This window comes from Mesoplodon mirus, assembly GCF_964341445.2.
Source record: "Mesoplodon mirus genome assembly, chromosome: 14".
NCBI classification, from domain to species: domain Eukaryota; kingdom Metazoa; phylum Chordata; class Mammalia; order Artiodactyla; family Ziphiidae; genus Mesoplodon; species Mesoplodon mirus.
The window spans coordinates 85,259,990-85,287,036 of NC_138990.1; the positions used below are offsets into that span (position 1 = coordinate 85,259,990).

The following is a 27,047-nucleotide window of genomic DNA, read 5'->3' on the forward strand; positions in this document are numbered from 1 at the left end:
CAGATTTCAGGCACATTGATTCACGGGGCCTTTTGGAAGCAATTCAGCATCTTGGTTAAAGGTCTTCCTTTTCCTCCCACCTCTACTGGTCCAGCTGGAAGTCAGAGTAAACAGAGTAGTGATCCCTTCCACAGACATGGAGGCAGAACTGCAGGGAGTGTCCACACAAGACTGAAAGCCCAGTGTTCCACTCGTGGGAATAATTAAGTGGGTTTTTTTGTCATTAGTGTGTAGAGTTCTGCTGAATCAACATGGTAGCTGACTGTGGGTGTAAGTCTGTGTGGTTTGGGGGGGCATGAAACTTTTAGTATGCATGGGGTGGGGTAGGTTCAGAGTCGGGGCGTTGCACGTCTAGGGGTTTGTCTGGTTTACATGGAGGTGTGAGTACTTGTATGTTATGTCTGTGTTTGTATTGATGTGTGTGTGAGCAAACAGACTCAGTTTTTAAATCTCAAGACATTAATTAAAGAACTAGAGAATCATCACATCATTATTCCAGTTCTGCAGATGTTGAGCTATGGGGCAGCAGTATTGGGGGTCAAACTGGTGATGTTGACAATGTCAACCAGAGCGTTTATCATGGTAAACTTTATAGGTCACAAAATATCTTCACAGACACCAACTCGAAGCCTATACTAATCCCAGTGTTGGGTTCTAATATTACGATCTTGATGATGCTGATTTGTGCTAAGACAGAAATTACTTTCAACACAGTCTAGGATGGCTACCTTCTGGTTGACGTAGGCAATGAAGGCCTGCTTAAAATTAGTGTTAAAAAATGGAGGTGGGTATATAGTTCCCTATAGTGACTCCAAGGTTTAACATTGTAACCTTGGTGATAAAGGAATTTGACCATGAACTTTTCTCTTTGATTCAAGTGGTCATCCTGGGGAGAGAACACAAGCGATACCCCCTGCCTTCCCCAACTTTCCTAACTTCACAGAAAGTCAGGCTTGGAATGATTGTTGTCAATTGCCATCCATATTCATGAAATGCGTCAGGCTTACTGAATGAAAATGGGAGATTAAGTGGTCTGAATGTGCCGTGCTGATTTGGGTCTTCGGAGGGATTAGGGTGCCCATTAGACTGGATCAAGCCTGGAGAAGCATGTCTTTGTTCCATGGCTCTGGTTGCTCAGGAACTGAATGTTGGCTATTAGCTGAAATTGGAGAGGCCGCCAGTCCGTGCCTTGATCAGACTTGCTTGCTTGGCTGGCTGAATGGTGAGGGACCTTGAACCTTGGGCATGGGGAAATAAAGCTTTAATGGCCAGACTTCTTGCTAAAGCCTGAGGTGACACTTCAACAATCAAGCCATTTGCATTTGTTTCTCCTCTTTGTCGTGTTCCAAGACTAGATGCTTAGCTATTACAAAATGAGGTCAAGAGCACACATAGAATTAGAGAGTGTACGACCCTTTTCCTTTTGGAGCTTTGGATTATCAGATTCCACTAACACCAGAGGGTGGCTTGGCTTTGGCACATCTGGGGTAAGACATGGGAGGACCATCCTGTTTCTGTGGGGCTCATTCTCATGGGGGGCTAACTTATTCTTGGGCTTCTTGAGGAAGGGATGGAAGAAGTGGGCATGAAGTAACTCCATCAGAAGCCAGGTTAGTGAAATAGCAGGAATGATATTTTCAAGTCACATCTGTGAGCGTGTTGAAAATATAACTTTGTTTTTCTGTAATTCAACTTAATCTCTCTTTTGAGCTCACATTTTTCCTGGCAGAAAAGTCCGGGTAACTTCAACCATTTAGGTTTAAGCTTTAGTTAGTTTTGGATTTTTCTTCCTTGTCCTCATGCCTGGGAGGCAGCTGAATTCTGGGTTGGGCTTCCATAAGGCCATGACCTCCACAGGAAGGGACTCCTGGTCACTAGTGTGTGCGCACCCTGGAGCTATTGGGCATACAGACCAAACAGAATATATCTCATTAACTCGACCAGAAGGCCCTTTCAGGTGTCCCGGCTCTCTCTCTCGACTACCTTTCAAGCCTTTCTGGGGAGCACGGCACAATTTGGCAGCTCCTTTGTGACACTCCGGGGTCTACAGGAAATGACGAGGACTCCCCCAGGCTCTCTCTCCCATGACACCCATGCAGCCGTCTTCTGTCAAGTGCCATATGCCCCAAATTCTCTGGCAATTTCTGGATGGCTGCTGCTTACCAGATCTCCAAGGTTACAGAGGGGTCTATGCCATGTACACTTTGGGGCTAACCTGTGGCGGAGGGTGTGGGGATGCCTTACCAGAAACCCTCACAGACTCTGGTTCTTGCTTCCTGTCCCACTCTACTCTTTCATCTCCTCTGTAAATAGCGGGAGAACGGCTGGAAAGAACATTCTCTTAAACCTATTTTTTTAATGACATATTATCTGCTTTAGGAAATTTAAAAGCCAAGGATCTTGCCTCCCCACCCCGCCCCATGTCTAGGCATTCATATATCCGTCAGATATTTACTGGCCTCCAAATATGTGCCAGGCAACGTTCTAAGGATTGGATGGAGGTATAGCATTAAAAAAGATAAAGATCTGTGCCATCATGGGACATAATAAACAAGTACCTAAATAAAATATATGGAGTGTCTGATGGTGATAATTGCTAGGGAGAAAAAGCAAGGAAGGGGGAATGAGAATTGCTGGGAGGGGGATAGTGATTTAAAATATGGTGAATAAGGAGGGGAAAACAGATTGTAGTTAGTCAAGACTTGAAGGAGGTGATGAAGTGACCCAGGGGAGGAATAGAGTTCCTGCCATGGGAAGAGCATGAGGGCTCTGGAGATGTTCGCAGACTGGGAAGGCCACCGGGGTGGGAGCAGCGTGAATGAGGAAGCAATGGAAGGATGTGAGGTGGGGAAGGTGTGAGGGCCTGATCATGAGAGACTTTAGCTTGCTGTTGTTGTAAGGGCTTTGGCCTTATTCCAAGCGAGTTGGCAAATCACTGGATTTGAACAGAGAGGCGATGTGTTCCGATGTGTGTGGCTGTCGTATTGAGAATAGATTTGGGGGCAAGGGTGAAGGCAGGGAGGCCAGTTAGAAGACTGGTGCAACTCAGAATGGGAGAAAATATTTGCAAACGAAGCAACTGACAAAGGATTAATCTCCAAAATTTACAAGCAGCTCATGCAGCTCAATATTAAAAAAACAAACAACCCAATACAAAAATGGGCAGAAGACCTAAATAGACATTTCTCCAGAGAAGACATACAGATGGCCAAGAAGCACATGAAAGGATGCTCAACATCACGAATCATTAGAGAAATGCAAATCAAAACTACAATGAGGTATCACCTCACACCGATCAGAATGACCATCATCAAAAAATCTACAAACAATAAATGCTGGAGAGGGTGTGGAGAAAAGGGAACCCTCTTGCACTGTTGGTGGGAATGTAAACTGATACAGCCACTATGGAGAACAGTATGGAGGTTCCTTAAAAAACTAAAAATAGAACTACCCTATGATCCAGCAATCCCACTACTGGGCATATACCCTGAGAAAACCATAATTCAAGAAGAGTCATGAACCACAATGTTCATTGCAGCTCTGTTTTTACAATAGCCAGGACATGGAAGCAACCTAAGTGTCCATCAACAGATGAATGGATAAAGAAGATGTGGCACATATATACAAAGGAATATTACTCAGCCATAAAAAGAAACGAAATTGATTTATTTCTAGTGAGGTGGATGGACCTAGAGTCTGTCATACAGAGTGAAGTAAGTCAGAAAGAGAAAAACAAATACCATATGCTAACACATATATATGGAATCTAAAAAAAAAAAAAAATGGTTCTGAAGAACCTAGGGGCCGGACAGGGATAAAGACACAGATGTAGAGAATGGACTTGATGACACGGGGAGGGGGAAGAGTAAGCTGGGACGAAGTGAGAGAGTGGCATGGCATATATACACTACCAAATGTAAAACAGATAGCTAGTGGGAAGCAGCCGCATAGCACAGGGAGATCAGCTCGGTGCTTTGTGACCACCTAGAGGGGTGGGATAGGGAGGGTGGGAGGGAGAAGCAAGAGGGAGGAGATATGGGGATATATGTATATGTATAGCTGATTCACTTTATTATAAAGCAGAAACTAACACACCATTGTAAAGCAATTATACTCCAATAAAGATGTTAAAAAAACAAACAAACCCCAAAAACAATCCAGACGATGGGGACCAGGCCCGTGGTGATAGGGGAGAATCGGTCTGATTCTGAGTATGTACTGAAGGTGGCGCCAACAGGATTCACCGATGGATGGAATGTGGAGCATGAGGAAGAGTCCAAAGTGACTGTGGGGGTTTTGACTTGAGCATCTGGAAGGAAGGAGTTGCACTTGCTTATAAGAGGCTGTGGAAGGAGCAGGTGGGTGGGTGGGAGGTGTGATTAGGAGTTGGATTCTGGAGATGGCACATTCGAGAAGCTTATTAGATGTCTAGTCGGAGATGTTAAACAGGCAGCTGGAGTTCAGAGGAGTCATGCAGGTTGGAGAGAGCTCCACGTGGGGTTCCTCAGTGTATATATTATTTAAAGACATCAAACTCGAGGGGAACCCCAAGGGAGTAAGTGTGGAAGGGGAGAAGAAGGGGTCTGAGCCTGGAGCCCCAGGCCACTCAGATGATCAAAGCACAAGTGACAAGGAGGAATCAGCAGAGAATGAGAAGGCGTGACCAGTAGGGTGAGAGGACCACAACCGTGATGCTCTGTAAGGCAAGGGGGATGTTTCAGAGACAGGAAGCGACTGCCTCTATCAAATACTGCTGTTGGTTGATTTTTGAGGCCTGAGTCCTCAGTGACCTTGACAGGCAAGTTTCGGTGGAGCAGAGAGAATGGAAAGACAAGGATTAGAAACAAGTGTAGAAAACTAGACATTTTTCTGTAAAAGGAAGAAAGAAAGTAGGTGGGAGCCAAAAGTGCGCTTTGAGAGTTTTCTTTTTAAATGATGGGGGACTAGTGTCACATATTTGAATGCCGATGGGAATGAGCCAGTAGAGAAGGAAGCGTGATGACACAGGAGGGGGGAAGAGGATCACGTCCTTGAATGGGTCAGAGGGCATGCGTGCAGGGGTGGCCTTGGGTCGGGGTGCAAGCAGAGCACCTTTGTAACAGGAGGGAGGGCGGGTGCGGTGCCGGTGCTGGTGGGGTTGCAGGGGGTGGGGTCTCTTCTGATGGCTTCTGTTCTAAGAGAAAGAGGAAGCAGGGTCACTGGCCCAGAGTGACGACAGGGAGGAGGTAGTAGAGGGCTGAGAGGAAAGGAGAAGGTGTGGAATGCTCGTGTCTGGCGGGGGGAGAGCAGAGGACCAGGGAGTTGAGATGGAGTGGACGATAGCAATGGACCCACTTGAGGCTGTGACATGAACTTGGAGTGAGACCAGCCTCTGGTTTGCTATTTCTCAGCCACATTGGATGTGATGGGGAAGATCTGGGTTTAAACCTAGGTTTGGTTGGCCAGAAATACAATGGAGCAAGAGAGGGCCAAGGGAATTTAGAAGTGGGGAAGGGCAAAGAGGCCAAATGTAAACTAGCTAGGATGTAAATTATGATTCTGCTGCATGTATCATTTCTGTCAAGAATGAGGACGATTGGAAGAGGACTTACCTGCAGGATGCAGGGAGAAAAAGGGGGCTGAAATCACTGAGCAGCCAGCTAGCTGGGGTTACCAGGGGTTAGGAAAGTCACCAGCCCTGCTCCTGTGTCTGCTTAAGGAGAACCAGCCATAGAAATCACCTGGAACTTAGAGGGAAGAGGAAATTACAGCTGAGAGTTCTCGGGCAAAGTTGAGTGTGGTAAGACTGAAGTCCTGTTTGGTGGTCAATTGCTAGTTCTTTAAAAAAAAAAAACACACAAAAGCTTAACTCTAATTTCCTTAAAATAAATACTTGAGATTTCTGCTTTTGTTCTTCTGTTAGAGGTTATATGCTTGTATTTTATCATCTGTTCTTTTTTATTTTAACACCTTTTTTTGCAATAATCCACATAAATATAAGCCCCTATTTAAAGTATTCAATTCGGTGGCATTTAGTTTATTAACAGAGTTGTGCAACCATCACCCATCATCAACTTTAGAATATTTTCATCATTCCAAAAAGAAATCCTGTACCCCAAGAGCAGTTGTCCCCCATTTCCTCCCAACCACTAATCTATTTTTTGTCTCCCGTTTGCTTATTCTGGACATTTCATATAAATGAAATCATGCAATGTGATCTTTTGTGACCACATATGAACTTCTTTCATGTAGCATAATGTTTCCAAGGTTCATCCAAGTTGTAACATGTATCATTTCTTCGTTGCTTTTTATTATCAAATAATGTGCCATTGTATGGGTACGTCACATTTTCTTTATCCATTGATGGACATTTGGATTGTTTCTACTTTGGGGCTATTATGAATAACGCTGCTATGAACATTCATGTACAAGTTTTCGTGTGGACCTAAGTTTTCATTTCTCTTGGATATATAATGAGGTGTAGAATTCCTGGGTTCCTGGGTCATATGGTAACTCTCTGTTTAATCTTTTGAGGAACTGCCAGGCTATTCTCCGAAGTGACTGCAACATGTTACATTTCCAGCAGAAGTAGATGAGGGTTTCAGTTTCTCCACATCTTTATCAACACTTGTTATTATCTGACTTTTTGGTTATAGCCATCCTAGTGGTGTGAGATGTTCTCTCACTGTGGTTTTGATTTGCATTTCCTTGATGGCTAATGATGTTGAGCATCTTTTCATGTGCTTATTGGTCATTTGTGTATCTTCTTTCAAGGAATGTCTGTTTTAATCCATGGCTCATTTTTATTGCATTATTCATCTTTTTATTATTGAATTGTGTGAGTTCTCTATATATTCTGGTTACAAATCCCTTGTCAGATACACATGGGCAAATATTTTCTCCTGTTCAGTGAATTACCTTTTCATTTTCTTGGTGGCGTGTTTTGAAGTATCCTCCTATTGTTCTTTATTTTTAAAATCTTTCATTTTTAAAATTATGTAAGGAATACATACAATGAAAAATTAGAAAACTTTGAGCGATACACAAAAATAAAAGGAATAAACAAAACATTTGTAATCTTATCATTCACAGATAATTGCTGTGAACATTTGGGGTTTGATCCTTTTTTTTTTTTTTTTTTTTTTGTGGTACACGGGCCTCTCACTGTTGTGGCCTCTCCCGTTGCGGAGCACAGGCTCTGGACGCACAGGCTCAGCGGCCATGGCTCACGGGCCTAGCCGCTCCGTGGCATGTGGGATCTCCCCAGACCGGGGCATGAACCCATGTCCCCTGCATCGGCAGGCGGACTCTCAACCACTGCGCCACCAGGGAAGCCCTGGGGTTTGATCCTTTAATTAAAAAGAATTCTCATTATCCAGTTTTTAACCTGTTGTAAATCTCATACATTGTGAATAACTTTCCATGTCAATAAACATTTCTACAACATCATTTTTTTATGTTGTACAACATTTAATCACATGGATGTACAGTTTACCCAAAAAGTTCCTTATTGTCAGATGCTTAAGTTGTTTTTCCCTGTTATAAATGTAGTTAAATCTCTATGCATATCTATAAATACTTTCTTTGAATAGATTTCTAGAATGGGAATGATGGGTCAAAATGTAGGCACATTTTTGGGGCTGTAGAAACATGCAGCCAGATTGCCTTCCGGAAAGATTGTGGCCAGCTACGCTCCTGCTGGCAGTCTGTGAGAGAGCCAGCCCTTGGTCAGAAGCTAACCTGGTCCACACAAAAAAGCAATACTATTGTCAGTAGCACTGTGATAGGCACTGTTCTAAGCACTTTATATATATGACTCATTTATTCCTCACGATAACTCTGTCAAATTGATGCTAGTGTTTTTCCATTTTACAGACAAGATAATTGAGGCACAGAGAAGTTAAGTTTTGCCCAAGGTCACACAGCTAGGAGTGGCAGGATTTGAACCCTGAGGCAGACTCCCTTCTGGGAGAAAGCCTGGTACTGTTAAGTACAATGCTGGCTATTGCTTGAAGATAGTCTTTACAATGCTAAGAAAGTTTCCTTTTATTCTTAACTCATGAGAGCTTCATTTAGAAATAACTAAAAATTTTATAACAATTTTATAACCCCTCACACTCCCTTCTTTTTTGCCTATATAGATGAGGGGTTGACAAGCTTCTTCTTAAATGACCAGGTAGTAAATACTTTAGGTTTGGGGGACATAAGGTCTCTGTCACAACTACTCAGCTCTGCTGTTGTAGTTAAGAGGCAGCCACAGGCAGTATGTAAATTACAAAACCAGGTGGCTGGCTACCGGGCCATAGTTTGCAAATATCTGTTATAGATGATTATTTGGGTTTTCTCTCCTTGCTTATTGATACTGAGCCACTCCTGCATTCTGGAATAATCCAGTCTGGCCATGCAAAATCTACTGCTGCAATCTATTTGTTAGTATTTTATTTAGGACCTTTATATCTCTGTTCAGGAATAGGATTGATGTGTGTGTGTGTGTGTGTGTGTGTGTGTGTGTGTGTGTCCCCTGGTCAGGCTTCACAAAATGAAAGGGAGAAACTTCATTTTTTTTCTATGCTGTGGAACAAAGAATGATCTATTCTTTGAGAGACTGATAGAACCTGCCTCCAAAGAAACCATCTTGGCCTGATGTCTTTTTTGGAGGTAGTTCTTTGAGATCTCTTCCACTTTCAGGAAGTGATCTCTTCATGTTTTCTATTACTTTTGAATTAGTTTTGGCAATTTATATATATTTTTAGAAAGTTACCCACTTCATCTAGATTTTCCAGGGTTTTTCCATTGCTTTGGGTGTAGCAAATCTCTTAATTTTTTATTCTCTCCATAATATCTTTTTATTTCATCTTTCTTATTCCTAATGGTGTACCTACTTTTTAACATGAGATTTGGTAAATAATCTAATGTTTATTTTATTGGTCTTTTGAAAGTTTGCTCTGGGATTGAATTATCAGTTGTAATATTCTCCATAATTCTACTCATCATTTTCAAATTATCTTCCTACTTTTCTCTAATTTCTTGAGTTATCAGGTTATTTATTTTCATTCTTTTTGTATAAAAGCAAGAATATTTAAGACTAAATTTTCTTTTGAGTACAGACTTGGCTACCAAATTTTAAGGCATAACCCTCTTACTCTTGGTATTTTCTAAGGATCTGTGACTTTAGTTTTGGTTTTTCCTTTGACTCAGAAGGGTTTTAAGAGTACATCTTTAAATTTCTAAAAGGTTGGGATTTTTGATTTTTGAGTTTCTCATTAGTTTCTCATTTTATTATTGAGGTCAGAGAGTGTGACTGGTAATGGGTTTATTCCTTGGACTTTATTGACATTGGCTTTGTGGCTTTTAATTTTTTCTAAGTGCTCCAATGGTACTGGAAAAGAAGGTGTAAGTTCTGTTTTTAGATTACATGATGTTTGTGTATTTAAACGACACTGTTAATCATATTACTCAGAGCCTCTGACTCCATATTCTTTTTTAAAAAAAATTTACTTGGTTTTTCAAGACTGAGGGAAATGTAATGACTTTCCCACAGCTATCGTGTTCCTGTCATTTCCTTGTACAAAACACACTGATTGTTGCCTTTTTATGCCTGACTCTGAGCCTGAGTCATAAACTCAGATCTTTAAGTATCTGAGCTGGGGAAGAAAAGAAAGACTTAAGAGGAATCAAACAGCTAACTTGAATTCCATTCTAACCATTCCTACCTCTATGTACGTATTTGCCTGTGTGTTAGCGTGTGTACTTTGGGGGGATATATGTGTGTTTCAGCATATACATCTCTCTTGGGCATGATTGTGTAAATATGTTCTTTTGTGTGTCCGTGATTGGGTGAGTTTGATATGTGTGTCTGTGTATGTTTATTCATCCATGGCATCTTTTTCTTCAAACTGAACTTAAAACATCACGGCTGGTGTCTGCCTTGCTGGCTGTTTTGAGAGTCATTACAACTCAGAAATCTCTGCTACCCTGTATCTTAACCCACCTGAACCTCTTTTCCCCTTTTTGGCTGCAGAAGATCCTCCTGGTAAGTTGGTCAGACAGAGACTGTCTGTAGACTCAGCCTTACTCTGGCACCCACTTGGTGCTCTGTCTAGGCACCATATTCTGGCCACACAGATGGTGTTAGGGCCATACTTCCAGGATGGGTGGAGACTCTGAGAACCTCAGTCCATGCTCTCCCCATTGTACCTGTTCAAGTTCCCTTGGTCTGCCTGCAGCATGTGCTAACGCTTAATAAGGTGGAGCTTGACGGACTGGGCATTGGTCTAAAGGGAGCACCAGCATTTCCAGAAATTCATGATGGGGTTCAGTTCATTTTATGGAATCAGAGCAAGCTCCTGGGAGATCCCCTAGTTGACCGCCTCATACAGAGGAGGAAAGCGGGCCCCAGAATGGGCTCTCCCAACACCTTGTCCTGGGCCCTTCCCATGGAACTGGGTGAGCTTTGCCGGCAGCACAGACCCAGTGCCTGGGCCTGTGTGGGTTTTGGGGGAGGCCAGGGAGAGTGATGATCCCACCTTCAGAGAGCTTGCTGACTCCCTGTGTGACAGGACACCTGCACAGGGCACAGCTGAAGGAGCATTCTAGACACAAGAGCCAAGAGGGCCTTGTCCAGGAAGAGTTAAATGGCAGGGAGACCAGTGTGTACCCCAACAGGCCCGTCCACCTTTGCCCACAGATATGAATAAGCGAAGGAAGGAAGGGGCAGAGAGTGTGTTGTCACAACCTTCTTTTCTCCTCACCTAATTTCCCCCATTGAGCATAGTGTCTTTTGAATAATGAGCACTTAGTATTTGTTGAATTTCAGGGACTCTGCCTTGATTTGACCTTGCAGGAGACTAAGTTCTGATTTTGGAAGCTTTCTTTTGGCTGGGGTCTGGTGGGGGTCAGGATAGCCCTTTGGGGTCTGAGTTTTCCTGGGTCCTGTATTTTATTAATAAATAACACTTTATTGACATTTCTCCCCAAAGAGTTATCCTATGTATCCTCTGATTTTAGCCTCAGTATGCCCCTGGAATGCAGGGGGACTGTGCTGATTATGCCCATTTCACAGAAAGGAAAAGGGAGGCCCCAAGAGCTTAACAGAATCACACAGTGCAGGTAGGCAGGGCCAGGGCGAGAGCCTCTGCCTCTCAACACCAAGCAGGTGTGAAGACCTTTCTCCTGACTGCACAGTTGGCCCCTGGAGAGGCAGGGAGTTCCAGCTCTCTGCCCCCCCGAACTCACACCAGCAGGAGAGATTGGCAGTCCAGGCCAGCCCATCAGCCTTGCTTGGTGTTGGTCCAGAAGAACCTTGCTTGACAAATTCTGTTTCTGAAACAGTCTTTTTTTTTCTACCCACTCAGGAGGAGGAGTTCATTGATTGGTGGAGCAAATTCTTTGCCTCGATAGGGGAGAGGGAAAAGTGTGGGTCCTACCTGGAGAAGGACTTTGACACTCTAAAGGTGAGCACTCCTCACAATGTCCTCTTCAGTCTAGCAGTCCCTGGGCCCGTGCACTGGGCAGCGGGAGATGCAACTGAAAGAGAATATGTGTATACATAAATGTATATGCATATATATTTATGGGTGAAATGATACCTGGGATCTGTTTTAAAATGCTCAAGAAAAGTAAGGATGAATTATTTAGATGATGTGGGTCACCCTCTGATAGATGTTCAAAATATTAAAGACGATTGAAATTGCAAAATATTGAAAATTGTTAAAGCTTGGAGATGGGTACTTAGGGATTTGCTATACTATTCTGTCTCTTTTAAAGTTATTTGAACTTTTCTATTATAAAAATTTTCCATTAAAATAAAAAGGAAAGTCAATGTGAGAATGTACCTCTGATTCCCCCACCTCTGCAACTGGGATAGAAATTACCCAGCACATATAAAAATATGGTAAACTCTGTTTCTGTGGAAAAAAAACCCAGAGCCCGAAAAACACCACAAAACCAGGGATGAGTCAGCCAAATTCTGGTATTTTGAGGAAATTCCACAAATACGGTTATACTTTTTAAAAGCAGACTACTTTTAAAAAAGATAACCGGAGGTGATTCAAAATTACTCCCTGAAGGAGTTACATAGTGTCATGGAGAGGGTTACCAGGTAAAATTCAGGATGCTCAGTTACACTGGACTTCAGATATATAATGAATAATATTTTAGTATAAATATGCTTTAAATATTGCACAGACATACTTATCTAACAACTATTTGTTGTTTATCCTAAATTCAAATTTAACTGGGTGTCCTGTATTTTCACTTGCTAAACCTGGCAGCCCTACCTAGAGAGCAAGAGGGGGCCAAGGCTGTCAGACATGCAAGAAAAGCCCAAGGAGCTCCCTAACAGGGACTAGATGAAGGGGGCTTGAGGCTTACTGGAGTGGTGGGTGACCAGTATGGAAGGTGATCTCACAAGGTGGCCAGAGCTGCCTCTGGTACGTTGGACGCCCCCATGTCATTGTACCTGGAGACCTGGAGGGGCAGAGATGAGGCCTCAGGCAGCAGCAGTCAGAAGGCTCAGGCCTCCCCAGGCAGCTTTGTTGACTTGGTAGGTGGGTGTGTGAGGCTGGGCAAAGAGACAGAACTATTTGCGTACCAGGAAGAAGGTCCGACACATTAAGTCTGGCATGTGGTACTGTGGCCTTGCCAAAAAATGAGAAAAGCCAAGTAAGAATGAGGACTCCTGCCAGGGTGGCCCATGGCCCTGGCACCCTTGCCACTCCCTCAGATGCCGGATGCTGAACTGGCACCCAGCCCACCAGCTTGACCTCTCTGAGATCTGTGACAGTTTCCAAGTGAAAATGGGCTGTCTAAAACCAAAATGCATTCAACCTGTTTCTGGGGGGAAAAGCAGATCTGGAAGAAACGCTGGTCCTTTAGGGATCAGTAACCACCACCACCAACATGGGTCTTTGAAAAATAGCTTGTAGTATTATGGAGAGAATGGAGTACACAGTGGGTGGGGGGAAAAACCCATATTTTGGAAATTGCTATCATAGGGAAAAAAAGACAACTCATAGTCACAATAGTGAAAGATAGAAAACAAAGATACAGCAAGAAAGCATAGAAAGGCAGAAATCATAGAAAAACACAATAGAAAAAGAATAATTTTCCTAATAAATAAAACTGGGTTACAGTCTTTTACTAAGTGATAAGGACTCAGACTTCATCAAAAGTCAAAATTCATTATAATGTCTTTAAAAGACACATCTAAGACAATACAACTTAGAATGGCTAAAATAGTAAATGTTTTGGCAAACAAAGTAAAGTAAGTGCGAACAAAAGAGAAACAGATAGAAACTAAAGTAAAAAGCAAAGGAAACAAAATGGAGTGTTTTGTATAAATAAAAGATGTACATCTCAGTGCAAAAACTCCCAAACATTAATGTATGGAACAATAAAGCTTAGAAATCCTTAAAGCAAAAATGGATAGGAATATATAAAGTAATACCTCACACAAATGAAGGCATGAAATTACAGAAATTAAAGTTGCAGTGGTGATTTAATGCACCTCTTTCCTAGACAGATGAAACAGGCAACCAATAAATAAGGAAATAAAAGATCTGAATAACAAGGTAAATATTTTCTAAGCTACATCAAGAGTAGCTTTAAAATAGAGGATAAAAATAATTTAAAAATGGAAAATGCATTTTTCCTAATGCTCAGAGAACGCTTACAAAATTTGATCACATATTAGGTTAGTAATAGGTTACCAAAAGCAGAAATCATACAAGACAGATTTAAATGCAATAAAATGAGAAATTAATAACAAAAGTTTAAACAAAAAGACCAACCACTTAGAAATTTAAAAAGTATTTTATTGGGACTTCCAGTATGAACATGGCTGCATAAGTCAGCATTTTTCACTTTTTCTCTTTGGAAATCATTCAAACCCACAAACTTCATTTTCAGTAAAAGTTGGAAACAAATAAAACCCGCAGACTCCAAAATACATGTAAGGGCTGTCCAAAGGCAACTGAGATTGGGTAGAAGCCACTCGGCAGTAAATGAAGAGAAGATGCATGAAAATGATGAAAGGTCATAGTGGTAGCAGATCTCAGAAAACCCCATACTTCCTAATAAAAGAATGTTGATAATTATTTAAGACGGGCTATGGATTCATGGGGACTTATTATCTATTCTCTTTACTTTTGTGTGTGCTTGAAAATTTTCATAACAGATAGTTAAAAATATAATTCCTGAAATTGAAATTTCACTGTAACATATAAAAATATATCCTTTGTTCACAACAATGGACATGGGAACTTTGGAGACAGGTTCAGGCTGGTGACAAAAGCCTCTTAGACCTGATTTGGTTCAGAGAAACAGAGAAGTTGGAGCTACACAAGAATCACACAGATGAACCATATTTGTAGGGAACAGCCTGCCTCTGTTATGGGAACAAAGGAAATAACTGGTCTAGGAAAATCTAACACATTTAGTGACAAGTAATAACAAAAAAAATAGCACAGTATTAATTTAAAAATACTATAAAAATGAGAAGAGAAAATATATAACAAAACTTAACCAAAAGAAGAGGATATATACCCACCAGAAAAATTTCTCCAAGGAGGGCTTCCCTGGTGGCGCAGTGGTTGAGAGTCCGCCTGCCGATGCAGGGGACACGGGTTCGTGCCCCGATCCCGGAAGATCCCACATGCCGCGGAGCGGCTGGGCCCGCGAGCCATGGCCGCGGAGCCTGTGTGTCCGGAGCCTGTGCTCCGCAACGGGAGAGGCCACAGCAGTGAGAGGCCCGCGTACAGCAAAAAAAAAAAAAAAAAAAAAAAAAAAAAAAAAAAAAAATTCTCCAAGGAACAGATGAGATGAAAGATTTTGCTGTTAACTTTTTAGAAATAGGGTGGTCAGAATGCAAGCAGAAGTAAAAGAATGAAGGGCTGGTGAGATGAGAAGACATGAAATATGAGCTAGTAAGATTCAGGAAAGAAGGAGAAGAAAACATGAAATTGGAAAGAGCACAGGACAGAATGGCCACATTGGAAAACACAGAAAGGGGCATAGAGGGCAGAATGAAATGGAAATAAAGAAAGAGTTATAAAAGAATAAAGAGAAAATGACAAACATAGTAGTCAGGGAAAGGAGATCCAACATTTGCATAATTGGAGTCCGCAAGGAGGACAGCCAAAACAAGGAACTAAAATAAAGAGTTGATAGTTTAATAAAACTTCACTGAAATGAAAGAATACTTGAGTACGCATACTAGAAGGTCTGCCGTGTGTCAGGAAAAATTGACCCAGATTGGTCAACCCAGGGACATATTCTAGTGTAGTTATTGGACATTAGAGATAAAGAAAAAATTCTTTGGGTAGTCATACATTCTCCCTCCACAAAAATTTAAATAATTAAAAAAAGGAAAGAAATCAAGGTGACTTCACTTTCTCTACAACATTTAATGCCCAAAGACAATAAAGCACCATGTGTAAGATCATCAGGGAAAGAAAGGGTGACCCAAGGATTTGACATTCAGCCAAGCTGCCCTTCAAGCGTAAAGGCTACAGACACACAGGTATTCACATTCAGGAGACAGGTAGTATGGCTCCCAGGAGCCTGTCTTGAGGGACTCCTACGGGATGAATTGGAGCTCATCTAGGAGCCACCTCAACTTGGATGTAACTGGGAAAACCATAACAAAAGGACTGGTTGTGAGCATATTTTACCTTAAGCCTAAGATGGAAACAAATGAGAGGGTTAGGGTAACTGGACAGAATGTAAATACCGTATATACTGAAAAGGTAGAAATGATAAAACTGACAAAAGTTAGGTAAAGGAGGAAAGAGAATGGAATACACAGTAAGAGCACTGATAGTCATATTACAGAATAAATAGGATTGCCAGATATTATCTAAAATTGGCAAATCACGAAATGTGGAAACAACCTAAATGTCCATTGACTGATGAATGAATAAACAAAATATGGTAATTACATACAATAAAATATTATTCAGCCTTAAAAAGGAAGGAAATTCTGACCCATGCTACAACATGGGTGAATCTTTAAGACATTATGTTAAGTGAAATAAGCTAGTTGCAAAAGGGCAAATACTGTATGATTCCACTCATGTGCAGTATTTAGAGTAATAAATTCATAGAGACAGAAAGTGGAATGATGGTTGCCAGGGGCTGGGGGCAGGGGGAGAAAGGGAGTTATTGTTTAGTGAGTTTGGGGTTTCAACTGGGGGGGATGAAAAAAATTCTGGAGATAAATGGTGGTGATGGGAGCATAAAAGTGTGACTGTACTTAATGTCATTGAACTGTACACTTAAAGTGGTTAAAAAGGTACGTTTATGCTATTAATATACATAATATATAAATATAAAGAATAAAATTGGCAAATCAAATAATAGGCATATAAGCAAATTATAAGCAAACAGCACAAACATAAACATTAAGATAGATAATATTGTCTAAAACTAGGTGATGGAGAGGGAGAGGGAGGAAGATAAAATTTGATTTTTTTTTTTTTTTTTGCTGTACGCGGGCCTCTCACTGTTGTGGCCTCTCCCGTTGCGGAGCACAGGCTCCAGACGCGCAGGCTCAGCGGCCATAGCTCACGGGCCCAGCTGCTCCGTGGCATGTGGGATCTTCCCGGACCAGGGCACAAACCCGTGTCCCCTGCATCGGCAGGCAGACTCTCAACCACTGCGCCGCCAGGGAAGCCCAAAATTTGATTATTTTATCATTGCTATAGTGGGGAACCCATGAATACTGCCCCTAAAGACAGAGTGATATTAGAGCATAAACTCAGGTCATTTTAGCTCTCAGAAATACTAAAACACACACACACACACACAGAGAAAACAGACCATGCAAAGATTTTTATTTTTATTTTTATTTTTTTTTTGCGGTACGCGGGCCTCTCACTGTCGCGGCCTCTTCCGTTGCAGAGCACAGGCTCCGGACACGCAGGCTCAGCGGCCATGGCTCACGGGCCCAGCCGCTCCGCGGCATGTGGGATCCTCCCAGACCGGGGCACGAACCCGTGTACCCTGCATCGGCAGGCGGACTCTCAACCACTGCGCCACCAGGGAAGCCCCATGCAAAGATTTTTAGAAAAACCCTATGAAGCTAGGAAATATAATATAAACATATTACATGACTATGTAAATATAATACAAATGTAAAACCAGACCAAACATATCTGTCATATCAATCATTTATTAATCACAAAATTTAAATCAGATCTCAAAGCAAAATCTAACTCTAAAATAAAAAGCTTCATAAAGGTTGAAAATAAAAGATTGGGAAAATGTGTCCCAGGCAAATGCAGATGAAAAGAAAGCAGAAGTCACAATCTTAATATTAGATGAGACAAAGAATAGCACTTTAGAATGCTAAATGCTGCAATTCCTAGTTATGACGGTCATGAGAATATCTATGTGCTAAATAATACCTCAATATTTACAAAACAGAATTACAAGAGATAGAAGAAGAAATAGAAGTATACTGGTTTGTGGGGGGAGATTTTAATTCACTTTTCTCAGTTCATGTCAGATCAAGGGGACAAAATCATGAGAGGATATAGAAGACTAAAGTAATTACTAACCTGATTGAACCTGGTAGCCTGAAAATAGAGACACCCCTATGGCACATCTACAAAATTGACATATATACACTACTAGGTATAAAATAGATAACTAATGAGAACCTACTGTATAGCACAGGGAACTCTACTCAATGCTCTGTGATGACCTAAGTGGGAAGGAAATCTAAAAAAGAGTGGATATATGTATGTATACATATAACTGATTCACTTTGCTGCACAGCAGAAACTAACACAACATTGTAAAGCAACTATACCCCAATAAAAATTAATTTAAAAAACCCCAAAACAAAAATTGACCATGTGATAGAGCATAAAGAAAATCTTAATAAAATTCAAAAAGTGGCAAAACACTGACAATGTTTTCTGAATATAATGCCATAAAATTAGAAATTAATAACAAGCTCAAAAGCACAAGAAAACTTCTATCTGGAAAATTTAAAAAAATCAGCTCTCTTTTAACAATTCTTGGTGAAAGAGAAAATATAAGAGAAATTGCAGAATATCTGGGAAGCAAGGATAAAACGCTACCTTTTAGAACTTACTTGTTACAGTTAAAACAGTATTCAGAGGAAGTTTATAGCCCTAAAAACTTATGTTAAAACAAAAGAAAGAAAACCAGTTACACATCTAGCTTTTAGATCAAAAAGTAAAAATAAAACTATAATTATGGAATGCCGAGAAAAGAAAAATGAAAACATTATACATGAAAACAAATGGGGCAATACTAAGGCAGTAGTAAGCAGAGGCAATTTCATAGCAATAAGTGTTTTCCTTATCAGAAAAGAGGGAACAAAGTAATTAAAATTTCAACGGAAGAAATTAGAAGAAAAAAAATTCTTAAAATAGTAGAAGAAAATAATAGAAATAGAAGCAGAAATAAGAAACTAGAAAAGAGAAAACGGTAGTATAGACACCTCGAAGAATTGTTCTTTTGATTGAAATGATGCAACTATATAAATATGGCAAGAAAATATTCAAAATGATACATACCAAATGTTAACCAAATAATTAGTTGTCATTTTTGGAAATCAGAATTTAAGGCAATGATAATATTTTCTTTATATCTACTTACATTTTCTAATTTTTAATAATGAACCTATATCACTCACGTAATTAATTATTTCTTAGAAGAGATAGAACTTGGGCTTCATGGAAGAGATAGAACTAAAACTAGGCCTAATGAGAAAAAATGTTTAGCGAGATGAGAAAGGAACTTACCTGAAGTACAGTAGGCCCTCTGTGCCCGCGGGTTGCATATTTGCGGATTCAACACATGGAATCCGCCGATATGGAGGGCCGACTATCTTGCCGGTCAGTTTCAGATATAACCAATTTTAGCATGTATATTAAGGGGGTTAATATCACTATTAATTAGGTACATTTTATCATCTGTAATAGAAGACTACTGCTTCGTTTAAGTCTAAGCAATGCTCTAACAAGTAAAAGTCATTAAGAGGAGAGAAACAAATATCTTGAGTTGACAAATTTAAAGTGGTGCTCAAAAGACATCCTCAGCCCAGTATTTGATACACTGCCATTTGGACATCCTGGACAGTAAGTATTTTGCTGACTTGTGAATCTTCTAGAGTTCTGTCTTGATCTTCAAATAAAAAGTCAGTTAACTTTTCATTTATTTGTTTGACTGTGATCTTATTCTCCAAAAACGCACCACCCATGTATCTGATGACTCTCAGGTATCTAGAATATTGGATTAATCAGAAAACCCTGTTTTCCAACGTTGCTGAACAAACGTCTTCCCCTCTTACTTCCTTCTCTGGTTTCCACCCCCCCCCATTTCTCTCTCTCATCTCCATGATTTGCATCCTTTTTTATCTCTGCCTTTGTTCTCTTCTTCTCTGCCCCTCTTCCTTCTTGGCCTCCTCTCTTACCTCCACCTCTCCCACCTGCCTTCCTCTTGGCCTTTGTTCTCTAATTTGCTTATGGCGTTTCCCCCTCATTTTCTTCTCTGTCCTTTCTCTCCTTTCCTTTCCTTGAACACTATCATGTTTCCTCTTTCCTTGCTGTCCCTCTTCTTTCTCTCTTTCCTTTGTCCCCCTCTTTTGTCCCCCCATGTGGCAGGTCTATGACACACCACTGGAGAATGTGAAGGACTTTGAGGGCCTGTGTGACTTTTGTAACACCTTCAAGCTCTACCGGGGCAAGACTCAGGAGGAGATGGAAGACCCATCTGTCATTGGGGAGTTTAAGGTAAGTCCTTGAGGACACATCTCTAACCCAGGGGGGCCCAAGACTGGAGTGGCAGCAATGAGTGAAGGGGGTGGGGGCAGAGGTACTGTAGTGACATCAGTAATGACCCCAGTGCTGCGGTTGGTGACCATGTGGGTGATGGAGATGGTGACGGTGACGGTGATGCTGCTGATGCAGAATGTGATGGGGGTGATGGGATGGCATTGGGCTTAGTGATCGCAGTGGTGATGACTCTGGCAGACATGAGAGTAAGGGACATAGTGGTGATTGTATTGGTGACACTGGGGATGAAAATTAAAGTTGACCCCTCCTTTTCAGGGCCTCTTCAAAATTTATCCCCTCCCAGAAGACCCGGCCATCCCCATTCCCCCAAGACAGTTCCACCAGCTGGCTTCCCAGGGGCCCCAGGAATGCCTGGTCCGCATCTACGTTATCCGAGCATTTGGTCTGCAGCCCAAGGACCCCAATGGGAAGGTAACATTCCTAGAGCGCTCACCTCCCCTGGAATAAATGGTAGGCTGGGGTACAAAGAGGCTGCAGAATCTGGATACACTCTTTGCCCCAGGGAGTTCACAGTAAGTGGGGAAACCAGACAAACATGTACAAACCTGAGGTGTGACTGCATTGGAGTTCTATCAAGGCCAAGTGCTCCAGGAGGTCAGAAAAGGCCAACGTCAGTACAAGACTTTGGAATAATGGGGAAGACTTCCTGGAAGGCATAGGATTCTTAAGGATTGATGGAGTTTTGATTGGCTGGGAGGGAGAAGAAAACCATATTTTAGGAGGAGTCAAAAACCTTGGCAAAGGTTTGAGAGCAGACTCAGTGTAGGTTTAGCACAAGGATAAGGCATAAGGACAAGGGATATTGATGGTGTAGCCTGGGGCAGGACTTTGTGGGACTTTCAAGGGTGGGGTTGGGGAGGGAAGAAGGAGGGGTGGAACATGATGGGTAACTGTGCTGGCCTGGCCATGGTGGAGCCTGAGGCAAAAGGAAAAATCAGCCATCCTGATCCTGTCTTTATTTAAAACTTTGATACTTTCTTCATCATGGACTGTCGGTACTGGTTTTAATTTTTAAAATATCACATTAAAGGGTTGTTTATTTTGATTACTAAGCTCTTTTGTCTTTCCCTTAAATTTTGTGCCTGAGGTGAGTACCTCACTGACCTACTCTCTTCCTGACCCTGAGTGAAGGAGGGGAGCTTGAAGGAGGGCAGGAGTCTGGAGCTACCGGGAGATGTTGGGGGGAGGAACAGAGTAAAGTTGGGAAGAGAGAGAAAGAGGAACAGGCGAGGCAGGAGTGGGGGACCCTGGGGTTCAGAGGCACGAGGCTAGGGTCTTCTCTTGTCTCCTTAGACAGGTGCAGGCCTAGCCTGTGTCCTAGGTTGTGGGTAGGGGCCTGGTGTCCCATCCCTGGTGCCCTGCTTTTCAAGGTGAGAAAAGCTGCCCATGCCCTGCTGGGAGATCACAGGGCGGGATGGAGCAGTCCCCGCCCAGGCACCACCGATGGCCTCCAAGATGTGGCTGTGGTCAAGTTTATATACTTCGAGCCTTCCTGGTGCTGAGACTGACTGTAAACACTCTTTGGCCCTGGCTGCTCCAGAGGCTAGTTGAGGGAATGCTGCTGCTTGTAGGAGGCTGCGTTGGGCTGAAAAAGTCTGGCCATCTCTCTCCCTTTCCACCTGCTGAAGCAGAGGTCACAGACAGGACCCCAGCTTGGCCCAGTCACATATGTCACACAAAACTGGCATGTTTCTGAGGATATGGGCCTGGCCCCCACCCGCCCTCTCCCAGTGGGGCAGTGGGTTGGGAGTATGGAGGACTTAGGTGCCCAGTTTCCACTGCCAGAGCCGAGGCTGGAAGCCCACATCGGGGGTGTGTGCAGGATGGGGCTGCTGGCCTGGCAGGTGGCAGCTTCTTGATGGTGGGCCCCCTTGCCCCTTGGAGGGGCAGAGCATTGAAGGAGCCTCAGAAGCGTGTTGGGAAGGTTATGTCGCTGAAGTGTTTCCTTCTCCTCCTCCAGTGTGATCCTTACATCAAGATCTCCATAGGCAAGAAGTCGGTGAGTGACCAGGACAACTACATCCCCTGTACTCTGGAGCCTGTGTTTGGAAAGTAAGTTGGGGTGGCTTGGGTCTTGGGGTGGAGGTGCCAGTCTGGATAACCCACAGCCCAGCGGGAGAGATGTGGCTGCCACTGGGAAGTCCCCATCTCCTGGAGCAAAGCTGTGTTCCCTAAATCTTGCGTGTCTGTAACGGTGTAACCTCAGCTAGCGCTTCCTTAAGCGCTAAAGGCTTGAGTCCTGGCAGAAGCTCCTAGTTAAACAATTACCTTGAAGATCAGAAATCTAAATGGAAACCCAGAGCATGCATTTGCTAATTCTTCTTTTTTTTAGATCAACTTTTACTTTGGAATAATTTTAGATTTACAGAAAATTACAAAGATACTATACAGTTTTCGTATACCCATCACTCAATTTCCTCTGCCATTAACATCCTACCTAACCACGCTACATGTATCAAAATTAAGAAATTGATATTGGCACATGACTATTAACTAAACTCTGGACTCTTTTAGGATTTTGCCAATTTTTCCATTAATGCCCCTTTACTGTTTCAGGATCTAATCCAGGATTCCTGTTACATTTAGTAGTTATTCTCTTCTACTGTTGCACGTTCACCTGTGGCAGATAGTGGAAGGATGTGGACTCAAGAGGGTAAAATGCTTCCTAAAATCTAAGGACGAGGGAAGGAAGAAGCAGTGCCCATTGCACGGGAGTAGTTCCCAGGCTTCCTGACTTGCTTCCTGTTTGGATGCGAGCGTATTTAGGGCAGAGAAAGGAGAATCTTGAGGGAGGTTGGCAGCTATTTCTCTAGCACCTGTAGGAGAAGGCATGTACTGGTATTGTCAAGTGACACACTGGATTCATGACCCGGTGTCTCTTGAGTTAGTTGTAGTCATCTGGCCCTGCAGAGAGACCCAATCAGCCAGGGGAAATGGCATTTTTGAAGGGGAAACAGTCCTGGCCAATGATGAGCCACTGCTAAGCTGGAACTGGAGGGAAGCGCTACAGGGAGGATGGCGGGTGGAAGAGAAGAACCCTGTTTGGTGACCCCAGGGCAGGGTAGGGGCGCTAGTGTAGAAACACGCCTCTCCCTCTCTGTTTCACCATCTCCTTTGGATCATGGCCACCTGCTCTGCTTGGGGTGTCAAGCCTCTGTGAGTCCACAGCAGAAGCTCTTTGTTTCTATCACCCACGTGTTGACCAGCAGAATGCATGGGACATAATCAGACACAACTTTGATTTTGTCTGCCAGTTTCCTGTAAACATTTATTCTGTGCGGGTGACCTTCCTCACTCCCTGAGTGGAAACTGTAGTAGGCAAGCCACTTTCCCACTCAGGTTTAGACAGTCCACTTTGCCGTCAGCCCACCGTCTCAGGCTGGTAACCAGAACACGCATTCATGTGTCATCAGGAGCGCACCAGATGGCTGGAGGGCAGTTGCTCCCTCTCGCAGCTGCGTCCACCTTGGGCACAGCGTGTGCGCCTTGAGGGGGTGTGCGGAGGGGAGGAGGGTCTTTGCCCAGTGTCCCCCCCCCCGCCCCTTCCTGCCGTCCTTCGCCATACTTGCAGGGCCAGGACTGGGGAGCCTGTGTGAGAGGAGGGGCCCATCTCAAGTGCTGACTTCGCCCCATCGGCACCCTTTGGGTGGCAGATGTTTGCTTCCCTGTGGGCTTTTCAGATACACCCCCTGAGCCCTCCTAACATAGCTCCTGGGATGTGGCAGGTGCTGTGTCCCTGTAGCGGGTGTCCCCCTCCCATACCCCCCAACCCGTGCTCAGATGGGCCACCGCACAGTCTCTCGCTGTTGGAGCCCCAGTTCCCGTGGGACAGGCTTCAGAGCAGCAGCCCCCTCCTCCGCAGGCAGCGCTGCAGTTCCGTGCCCAGCCAGGACGGGAGCTCAGCTCCTCCCAATCGTCCCCCCACCTCCTCTCTGCTACAAGCTGCTTGTCCTTCCTCCACCACAGCTCGCGCGCCAGGCTTGTGTGTCCCTCCTGCAGGGAACTCATTTCAGGGGAGAAGGGACAGCACTTCTACACTTGACCTCCGTGGGAGGTGACGGGGGTCTCAGAGCACGGCAGGAGCTCTCTTCAAAGAAACCTTCGCACAAATCCTCTTTTTTTTTTTTTTTCCATGAGACAGGAACTGGGCTTTTTTTAATTGAAGTATAATTGATTTACAATGTCATGTTAGTTTCAGGTGTACAGCACAGTGATTCAGATATATATATATATGTAAAAACATACATGTATACATCTGTATATCTTCTTTTTCAGATTCTTTTCCCTCATAGGTTATTACAAAATATTGACTATATAGTTCCCTGTGCTATACAGTAGACCCTTCTTGTCCAGTAGGTCTTATTTTATAGACAGTAGTGTGCATCTGTTAATTCCAAACTCCTAATTTATCCCTCCCCCTGCAAGATAGGAACTATTATTATTATCCTCTCTTAGTCCCACTCCAGAAGGAGTGGTGAAGCCCCAGGAGTCCGGAAAGTGGATCCCAGGCCATGCCCTTGGTAAATTCTGGAGCTCTGGCACCTGCCTCTGGATTTCACATCTCTTGTCTCCACGTGTCCTGGTTGAAACTTCATTTTTAACCTTGTGCTCCATTTCATTCGTCCATTCTGTGGTCCATCAGGCAGGCATCTGTTATATGCCCAGCTCAGATTATTTGGGAATACTGCACACACACACACACACACACACACACACACACTCAGGCAAGCCCGGGAGTGATGTGGGTGGTGTGCCGTAAGAGCTATAGGAGGCTCGAGGAGGGTGGACTGCAAGCCAGTCCTGGGAGAGGAGGAGGAGGCCAGGGGTGGCTTTCTAGCTCTTGCTCCAGCCTTGCCACCCACTTGAGTTTGCGCTGTGTCCGGTGACCTCTGGGAGCTGGCGTCGTCATGACAACTGCCCCCACCCCCACCCCAATAGGATGTTCGAGCTGACCTGCACTCTGCCTCTGGAGAAGGACCTGAAGGTTACCCTCTATGACTATGACCTCCTCTCCAAGGACGAAAAGATCGGGGAGACGGTTATCGACCTGGAGAACAGGCTGCTGTCCAAGTTTGGGGCTCGCTGCGGACTCCCCCAGACCTACTGCATGTAGGTGCAGGGCGCTGGCTGCTTCCCTGACTGTGGGCTGAGCCCTGACTGTGTGCCAGCCTGGGCCTAGCACGGCACAGACACTGTCTCTCTCAGTCAGCCCAGGTCTTATCCCCACTCCGTAGATATGGAAACTGAGACCTGGACTTGTAAGTGGTGGGATTAGCTTTTTTTAAAATTAGTCTCTGCTTTATAACAAAGTGAATCAGTTATACATATACATCTGTTCGCACATGCTTATCTGACGCTAAGAACCCAGCTCTTCCTCACGTCTGTCCTTATAATCAAGTTCTCCTTAAGTCACCATCGAGGGCCTGGAGAGGGGAAGGAGAAGGGAGACAGACAATGGGACACACAGTCCCTCTGGGCCCCAAGGTGAACTCACGTGTGGCCAGCCCCACCCACTTCCTGCCACCTTGGGTCTTGTCTGGGTCTGATTCTCTAAAGCTGGAAATTGGAAACATTTCAGTTCCAATTCCATGTATATGTAAAGAAGTCCTTTTGTCTCTGGGCCTCAGTTTCTCTGTGTGTGAAATGGGCTCCCCGGTCACGATGAACAATCACACAGGGTGCCCACGGTCAAAGTGAAGGATGGGTGATGCCGTGCGTGTGGGTACATAGGTCACTGCACACGCCTCTGCCCCCGTCAGTGTCCTGGAGCGTCTCATCTTTGTCTTGTGTTTGGGCCTCAGCTCTGGACCCAACCAGTGGAGAGATCAGCTCCGTCCCTCTCAGCTCCTCCACCTGTTCTGCCAGCAGCGCAGAGTCAAGGCCCCCGCGTACCGGACAGACCGTGTAGTGTTTCAGGATAAAGAATACACCATCGATGAAACAGGTGAGTTCTCCCTCTACCGCCCTCTCTCCTGTGGGTCCTCTCCTGCTGGATGTAACCACTGGACACAACCCCCACCAGCACGGTGTTGTCTTGAGTCTCTCCAGGGCAGCACAGATGGACTAAACTTGCACTTGGTATTCTTGGGGCCAGTACTTACCTGGGACACCATTGTGAAAATGAGAGGTCAAGGTGGGGCCAGGGTCAGGGTGGCTCTGGGTCGGAGCTCAGTCTAAGACCAGGTTGGGGCCTGTCTGAGGGCAAGATGAGGGGTGAGTCTGAAGCCAGGCTCAGGGTCATGGTTAGGATCAGTCTGCTTCTGGCTTTGGGTGGGCACACTGGTCAGAGTTTGGGTACAGCCCACCGCTGAGAAAGTTTTCTACTTTATCATACCAGTCTGCCAGCTTGACCTTGACGGTACCTTCTGAGCCCCCAGTCACAACTCCTGCACCTGATACATCCAAAGGGTGGCAGGAAGCCCTGTAGCCCCCGTCTTGCCTAATGCTCTGGGTCTGCCTCATGCTCATGCCGAGGGTCCTGCCATGTGCTCCCCGCGTGTCTGAGATGCTCATAGGCCTGCACGGCCCACCCAGAGCAGCTCAGACTCCCCGGAGGTGTTTACAGGCGCAGCTGGCCCCTCGCCTCCTGCTGGTTTTGGAGATGTTTGATGTCAGAGCTGGTGCTGAGGTTGTAAAAGGGGAGCGAGGCTTTGGCTCCCTCATCTCAAATCCCTGTCCTCCTTCTTCGTTTCTCTGATTCTCCGAGGTCATGGCTGAGCCAGGCTCCTTTCCATTAGGCCCTAACCCCTCCCCCAGTCTCTTTCCTTGTAGAACATGCATCTGTTTTAGGGGTGGTCTCATTTCTTTCTGCTGGTCTGTGAGCAGCTTAAGCACAGGAACCAGGGCTCATGGTCATAAATTCATAGGAAAAGAAAGCCAGAAAGCTAGAGTTGGTGAGGCCTGACATCTCCCTGCTTTTGCAGATGAGGCTATTCAGACCGTGAGGGGTTAACAACCTGCCCAAAGTCACCCAGCTGGTTAGAGGCAAAATCAGTTTCCTGGCCCGGTGGTCCTTCTGCAATGCTGTGCTGCTTTCTTAGTGGCACCTATTAAAGTGGGCAGGGCATGTTTGATGGATGAACGTGTGCATGTGTGTATACGTTAGAATCTGTGCTGGTGAACATGGGCACACCTGAGTGCACAGACCTGTGTGTGTACGTGTGTATAGACACATGTGGACCCTCCTACCCCCAGTCAAGGTCTCTGTCAAGGGGGCTCCAAGTTCATGTTGCTGGCTGG

The 27,047-nt window shown here is 44.1% G+C and overlaps 1 protein-coding gene across 23 annotated transcripts in view; it reads left to right on the forward strand.

Annotated features, from left to right (window-relative positions):
* Positions 1 to 27,047, forward strand: part of DYSF (dysferlin) — a 230,073-nt gene that overhangs the window by 178,618 nt on the left and 24,408 nt on the right. For all 23 annotated transcript variants that reach the window (XM_082642728.1, XM_082642730.1, XM_082642736.1 and 20 more), the window contains 6 exons: positions 11,334 to 11,432; positions 19,617 to 19,745; positions 20,064 to 20,219; positions 21,769 to 21,860; positions 24,747 to 24,917; positions 25,610 to 25,752. In XM_082642728.1, the coding sequence (XP_082498854.1) occupies positions 11,334 to 11,432; positions 19,617 to 19,745; positions 20,064 to 20,219; positions 21,769 to 21,860; positions 24,747 to 24,917; positions 25,610 to 25,752 (790 nt within the window). The remainder of the gene's footprint in view (positions 1 to 11,333; positions 11,433 to 19,616; positions 19,746 to 20,063; positions 20,220 to 21,768; positions 21,861 to 24,746; positions 24,918 to 25,609; positions 25,753 to 27,047) is intronic.